The sequence below is a fragment of the Trachemys scripta genome, chromosome 23 (genome assembly GCF_013100865.1).
Source record: "Trachemys scripta elegans isolate TJP31775 chromosome 23, CAS_Tse_1.0, whole genome shotgun sequence".
NCBI classification, from domain to species: domain Eukaryota; kingdom Metazoa; phylum Chordata; order Testudines; family Emydidae; genus Trachemys; species Trachemys scripta.
In genome coordinates, this window is record NC_048320.1 from 15009490 (window position 1) to 15016768 (window position 7279).

At 62.6% G+C, this 7279-nt stretch overlaps 1 protein-coding gene across 1 annotated transcript; it reads right to left on the reverse strand.

The window, feature by feature from the left end:
- Positions 1-343: 343 nt before the first annotated feature.
- On the reverse strand, positions 344-6687 carry CCR10 (C-C motif chemokine receptor 10). Its single transcript, XM_034756282.1, has 3 exons — positions 6624-6687; positions 1844-1990; positions 344-1573 (listed from the first exon to the last, which is right to left on the reverse strand). Exons 1-3 carry the CDS (start codon positions 6685-6687, stop codon positions 456-458), a joined length of 1329 nt encoding a protein of 442 aa, XP_034612173.1. The 3' UTR covers positions 344-455.
- Positions 6688-7279: the final 592 nt, after the last annotated feature.

A 7279-nucleotide genomic window follows, 5' to 3' on the forward strand; every position in this document is an offset into this window, starting at 1 on the left:
CCACCCCCAGTGTGGTGGGCATCACACACCCACACCCACCAGGGTGCCGGGCGTTACACAGACCCCTCCCCCAGTGTGCTGGACATTAAACAGACATCCCCCCCAGTGTGCTGGGTGTTAGACAGCCCCCTCCCCCCAGTGTGCTGGGCATTACACAAATACCCCCCCGAGTGCCGGATATTACACGGACCCCCCCAATGTGCTGGATGTTACACAGACACCCCCCACCCACCCACCCCCAGTGTGGTGGGCGTTAGACAGCTCCCTCCTCCCATGTGCTGGGCATTATACAGACCGGCCAGTGAACACTGCCCCTGGAGTGGCCAGAGGAGGGTGCCCTAACATGACACTGCCTCCTCCCATGAGCCTGCCCCAGCAGCCCCCTGCCAGCCGGGGAGGGGAGCCCTGGCCTCCTGGCTGGCAGGGAGAGGGCTGAGCCCGGTCAGCGCCGCCTCCTACACCATGTCCAGGCAGGTGGAGAGTTGTGACCGGCACCTGGGGCTGGGGTGCTGCCCATCCTGTGCCCGGCCCACGCAGCCAACATCGCTGGCCAGGAGCCGCAGCTCCTTCCGGAAGCGCACGCCCATGAAGGCGTAGAGCACGGGGTTGAGGCAGCAGCGGGCGAAGGCCAGGCCGCTGATCACCACCAGAGCCAGGTCCTTGCGGCGGCTCTGGGCGCAGCTCATCTCCCGGCTGCCCAGGATGTCGGCCGTGTCCAGCAGCACCATCAGGCTGTGGGGAAGCTCGAGGGCCATGAAGAAAAGCACCAGGGCCAGGATGAGGCGTAGGGCCTTGTGCCGCTGGAAGCTGCGGGCAGCCAGCAGGGTGCGGGCCATGGCCGTGTAGCAGGAGGCCATGACCAGGAAGGGCAGCACGAAGCCCAGGATGACCTGGGCCAGGTTGGTGGCTCCCTTGGCTGCCTTGGAAACGCCGGCAGGGAAGAGCACCATGCAGAGCAGGTGTTCCTGGTGACCCTCGGCCCGGCTGTACACGAACTGGGGCAGTGCCAGCAGGGTGGAGAGCAGCCAGGCCAGCCCGGCGGCGAGCCAGCCGTAGCAGCGGGCCCGGGGGTGCAGGCGGTAGGCAGCAGGCGCCCGGACGATGGCCATGTAGCGGTCCACGCTGATGCAGGTCAGGAAGAGGAAGCCGCTGTAGAAGTTGAGGGCGTAGAAGCCCTGCATGGTCCGGCAGGCGTCGGTGCCCAGCAGCCAGCCCTGCAGCGCGCCCGCCACGGCAAAGGGCAGCGTCAGCAGCAGCAGCAGGTCGGCCATGGCCAGGTGCAGCAGGCAGACGTCGGTCACGGAGTGGGCCTGGCGGTAGCGGGCGTGGATGAGCAGCACCAGTCCGTTCCCCGCCACGCCCAGCGCTGACAGCAGCAGGTAGACAACCGTCTGGTAGGTGCGGGCAAAGCTCTGCACAGACCCCTTCTCACACAGCTCGGGCAGGGAGCTGACCCACTCCGGGTACTGCTCATCCTCGTCGTAGTAGTCGGTGGTGACCGGGGGCTCGGCCGCCCAGGGGCTGAAAGTCTGTGAGGGCGGAACATCATCGTTATCATTAGCAAGGAGCTTCGCTGCACAACGACACAACACGGCACCACACAGCTACAGCACACAGCAACACAACACAGCACAGCTACACAGCACTACACAACAACACAGCACGGCACCGCACAGCTACAGCACACAGCAACACAGCACCACACAGCAACACAACCACAGCACAACAACACAGCACAGCAGTGCAGTTACACCACACAGCAACACAACACAGCACCGCACAACAACACAGCACAGCATGCAGTTATACCACACAACAACACAACATGGCACTGCACAGCTACAGCACACAACACAACGCAGCACCACAGTTACACCACACAGCAACACAATATAGCTACACAGCAACACAACACCGCAGCTACACAACACAGCATTGCAACAAGATATTAACACAACACAGCAGTGCAATACAGCACAGTATATGAACACTGCACAGCACCGCACAGCAACAGAGCAACACAACACAGCACCCCACAGCACAGCTACCCAGCAACACAATCCAGCACAACACTGCAACACTGCAACACTGCACTGCACCACAACACAACACTGCATAGCACCACACAGTCCAGCACAACTCCATACAACAGGTAGCAGCACCGCACAGCAACTCACAACGCTGCATAGCAATGGGATCGATGCTGGGTTACTCAGCCAGCCCTGTGCCTAGCCCAGGACCGTCGCCCCCAGGGACATGCTGTGCATCAAGGGGTGGCGGAGGGGAGGTCGCTCCCTGGAGCAGTTTGCTGCCAGGCTGGGCAGCTGGAAGGGTCCCGTGCCAGTCTGGTGCTGCCCCATCGCCCCACCTTGCACAGACCCCTCTGAGGTCAGACAGAAGCTCGGTCTCTGCAGCCCACTCAGCCCTGGTCCTCTGCTGAGGCTGCCAGCGAGGGGGGCTGGCTGGTGCCCGCTGGGTTGGTGGGTTTGTGTGATGTGGGCACCTGTTCTGCTAGGAGTAGGCTGAGCCCAGGGGTCCCGACCGGCTGGGAGACGGAACGCCCAGACGACTCGGTGCCTCGGGACGAGCCCTGCCACGCCAAGAGCCGCTGGATTCAGTGACTGAGTTTCTGTCTCACACCCAGCTCTGATCAGCGGGGGCGATTTCCGGGCTGCCAGTTGTGAGAACTGCTGTGTCACTCCCTGGGCTGGGGACTCGTGCCGAGGGCTGCCAGGTGGGGAGAGGGCCAGGCTGGCATGATGCCCTGTAGGCAGGGGGAGCGGCAGCCCTGTCTGTGGTTTCCTTTGATTCCTGGAAGCCTGGCAGCATGGGCACCTGGAGGGCACCCCCAGCGCTGGGCTGCGACTCGAGGCCCTGAACAGCTCGAGGCATTTCACTGACGAACAACGAAAGTGTCAGTGACCAGAGTGCGAGACGGGAGCGTCGTGGAGGGGACGGGTGTTCAGCACCCTGAACTGGAGCTACCTGGAGTTTGTCACCCAGAACCTATGTTCAGCACCCAGAACCGGAGCTCAGCACCCAGAACCGGAGCTGCTTGGAGCTCAGCACCTAGAACCAGAGCTGCCTGGAGCTCAGCACCCAGAACCAGAGCTCAGCACTCAGAACCGGAGCTCGGCACCCAGAACCGAAACTATCTGGAGCTCAGCACCTAGAACCAGAGCTGCCTGGAGCTCAGCACCCAGAACCATAGCTCAGCATCCAGAACTGGAACTGCCTGATGCTTGGCACCCAGAACCAGAGCTCAGCATCCAGAACTGGAACTGCCTGATGCTTGGCACCCAGAACCAGAGCTCGGCACCCAGAACCGGAGCTCGGCACCCAGAACCAGAGCTCGGCACCCAGAACTGGAGCTGCCCAGAGCTCAGCATTCAGGCCTGGAGTTGCGGTCGCTGACCCATGCTGGGGGCACTGCCAGAGCCTGAGCCCCTGTAGATCAGGTGCCTATGGGGTGAGGTGGGGGTGAGTCTGTCTCATGAGTCATGTCAGGCCCCACAGACGGGCACTGGGCCCCCACACAGTGATGCTGCGCTGAGCAGCAGGTGGGCCCCTGCCTGGGGCGGGGCGGGGGAGGTGTCCATGGGCCTGGACGCACAGACGGACACACACCGGCACTCAGACATGGGGAACGTGCTGTCCTTCGCAGGGGGATTTCCCCCTTTGTGGCTGCCTGAGTTGCTAGTAAAGATGTTTGGGGGAAGAAACGTGTAAAACCCGCTGAGCTTCTCTGGCCCCCGGGCTGATCAGATGTCCTCTGGGATGCCCCCGGACGCCTGGGGCCAGCCCTGCCTGGAGACCCCGCTCTGGTCCCTTGTGGCTCAGTCCGCGGCGCCAGAGCCCAGCTGGGGTCAATGGGCAAACTGGGTGCTGCTGACGCCGGGAAACTGCCGCGGCTACACCAGCATTTAGGCCCTGGCCCACAGTTTCCTTCTGACTGGGCTGTGCACTGAGCCCTACGGGGCTGCACCCCCCGCGGCTCGGCCAGGCTTCCCTTCTTCTGCCTCACAGCAGCCCTGGGGCCCTGCGCTGCGGGCGGCTGCTCATGGTGTCTTGGGGCCGGACTGAGCCCAAGAACTGCCCAGGGACTGTGATTTCTCAGCGGCTCCAGGCTGGCCTTTTCCAAGCGCCCGGGCCCTGAGACCCCAGGGTGGGGCTTTGCCCGGCCTTTGCCAGGGACATGGGACCCACAGCGTCAGTTCCTGGTGGGCTGGGCAGACAGCAGCTTTCCTGCAGACCCCGCTTTGGAGCTCTGTGTGGGTGCAGGGGTCAGCAGAATTGGGGCCCCGACGTCCCTTTCTGCTCCCAGCCCCCAGGCTCTGGGCGTGGAACCCATCCCAGCCTGCATGGGCCGGAGGATCCCAGGTGGGCCCCCGTGGGACCTGGTGCTCACGACTCAAACCCACGGTCGGAAAAACCAATCAGAAAAAACGGTTTTACATGAAAACAAGCAAGCGGTGTCCCCTCCCCTGCCCCGGAAAGCCCCCGCAGCCCCTCACCTGGTTTGGGGGAGGCATCTCTGTCATTGTGAAGCTGCAACAAGCGTCCTGCTTCTTCGAGACTCTGCCGTGGCCACCACCCGAGCGCGACGCAGCCTGTGGTTTGACCACGTGTCCTACCTGATATTGAGAGCGTCTCTGAGAATTCAAGACCTGCCCCCACGGGACCTGAACGCCCGAGGTGACCTCAGGGCTGGGCCAGGCCCTGTGTCGGCGACAGGAGGCATCCAGCCAACACCCTGAGCGCTGACGCCCGATTGAACAGAGCACGGTTCCTCGTGCACCCGTGTGCCCTGGGGTCCGTGGCACAGTGGGGGCCCCAGCCATGGGGATGTAGGTCACAGAGCGCTAGAGCTGCCAGCAAATTGAACGGAACCCCCTGGTGCCCGCGTGGGCTGGGGCCCAGGGAGTGAGCCTGGGTCAGCCCCAGAGCCCTGGGCGTGTGGTGCCAGCTGTCCCGCTGGCCCCTGGTCAGGGCGTGGGGAGACAGGCCCGGAAACGAGCCACTCACGAATTGGGGCCCATTTATTGGGATTAACGTGTCTGGAGTCCCCCGAGGAGCCCACACAATGGCAGGGCTCCTGGAGGCTACCGTAATGTACCTAATAACCTACAGCACCCAGCACAATGGGTCCCAGGGCTCCTGGGTGCTACCGTAATGCACCTAATAATGTACAGTGCCCAGCCACGGTGAGGTCCGGGGCCATGACAGGGCCCCTTTATCACAGATAACACAAATTGTGCCAGACCCTTGGCTGCTGTGAATCAATGTAGCTAATGAATGGAACGAGGCCAACTTCCACCAGCGGGGCACTGGCCCCATTGACACCAGTGCGGCTCTGGCCCCACTGACACCAGTGGGGATATGCCGGTTGACACCAGTGGGGCTCTGGCCATGTGACAAGGACTCCCCCTCCGTAAGGAGCCAGGACAGTCTCTCTCTCAGGACTCAGCTTCACACAGGAAACAGTCTGTTCTTGGAACAAGGGGCAGCCGCTGTCATCATAACCCCCGCGGCTCCCCTGGGGGCTCCCTGGAGGCCGAGCCCTTCTGGCCCAGCAGGGTGTCACCCCAGACGGCCCGGCTCCAATACACTGGGGGGGATTTATAACTTGACCCCCACAAAAATTCTTAAGCTTTTTATTACCCTGCAGATTAGGGCACGGCGGGGGAGGGGGAGGGCAACTGCTTTTCTCTCCATGTCAGCAGCAAATCGATTCCAGTTGTTAATAGGCTTTCTGCCTTTTGCAGTTATAATCCCACAATCCCTCCTTTCTCCGAGGCTCGAGTCATCTTTGCAATGGCTTATCCCTGCTTTGCCTTTCAGACCCCCACACCCCAACTGCCAACACTTGCCCACCAGCCAGCCCGGGCTGCACAGGAACAGGGTGGTGCCCCTTTAACGTTGGTGAGCCTTCTACTGGTGCTCACCGTGTTCTGGGTTTCAGAAGCCGCTCGACCCCCATCACAGCAGACATGTGTGCACGTAGCCAGGACTGGCATGTTGTATCTAGCCAGTACACATGGTCTCTGGGCCCCACCATGCCTGTGGGGTTCCTTGCTCTGAACTTTGTTGTGCAAGGGACAAAAGACACAACAGCCCAAACCTCCTGCTTGGCTTTCTACCTGGGCTGGGGCTCTTACTCCAGGGAGCAGCGCAGCACCCAGGCCTGGGACAGACGCAGCATTTCAATGTGCTGCTGCTCTGGGCTTTGACTCCCCCTCTGCACTAGTGCGAAGAAAGGGGCAGCTGCCACACCCTGGCAAGCTGGCAGCAAGGGGCTGTGAGCAGGGGGCAGCGCCTGGCAGGGGTAGCGACCCCTCCTCACTAGGGGGCAATGCAAAGTAGCCAGTAGGAGTTGGGTGGGGTGGGGTGGTGGGGTCAGCCCAGCTTCTGCTTGGACCAGCACACAGTGGCTGTCATTCACAGCCCCCCATGGCCATAGGTACGGGAAGTAGGGGTGCGGGGGGTGCTGCAGCACCTCCAGGTTTTATGCAGGGCCGTTCCCCAGCTGCTGGCTCCGTGCATAAAACCTGGGGGTGTTTCCTGTGCCTATGCCCAGCTCCCGGCCCTCTGCCTGCACTCCACTCTCCAACCCCTCATCTCACCTGGGACTCGGGTCCTGGCCCCCGGCTCCACCCCTGCTCCCCGGCCTCCGCTCTCAGGGTCCATCCCACTCCTGGCCCTCTGCCTGCACTCCACTCTCCAACCCCTCATCTCACCTGGGGCTCGGGTCCTGGCCCCTGGCTCCACCCCTGCTCCCCGGCCTCCGCTCTCGGAGCCCACCCCACTCCCGGCCCCACGCCTGGGGCGCTGCTCCTGGGGTCCCGTCTGCTGGCCCCTGCCCGTGGCTCCGCTCCTGGCCCCACGCCCGCCCCCAGCTGTGGCCTTGGCCCCCTTACCCCTGTCCGGGTCCCCCCTCCAGGAGACACAGCCCTGCTCCCAGCCTTAGGGCAGGGGGTGGGATGGGGGAAGAGGTCTGGCTCAGCACCCCCACTACTAAAGATGTTCCAGCGCCACTGCCCATGGCAGCCACACCCGCAAGGCCCCATGCTGGGCTGGGGACTCCTGCCCAGAGGGATGCCAATTTTGGTTGGATAGATTCCTGGAGATTTCATCACAACATAATCTTTAATTAAAGATTAATCTTTAATTCCTGGAGACTCCAGGCCAATCCTGGAGGGTTGGCAACCCTACACCGCCCCCGCGCCCCATAGACATCATGACAGAGTGGGGCTGCAGGCAGAGGGGGAGGGGGCTGTGC

Bases quoted from the DNA above. Each gene is read 5' to 3' on its own strand.
- CCR10 (XM_034756282.1), bottom strand. From the start codon at position 6,687: ATGGACCCTGAGAGCGGAGGCCGGGGAGCAGGGGTGGAGCCGGGGGCC. The intron at 1,991-6,623 runs GTGAGATGAGGG...GGTGCTGTGCAG, and splicing joins GGCCAGGACCCGAGTCCCAG to TGTTCATATACTGTGCTGTA. The intron at 1,574-1,843 runs GTAGCTGTGCAG...GTCGTTGTGCAG, and splicing joins GCTGCGTTGTGTTGTGTGCT to CGAAGCTCCTTGCTAATGAT.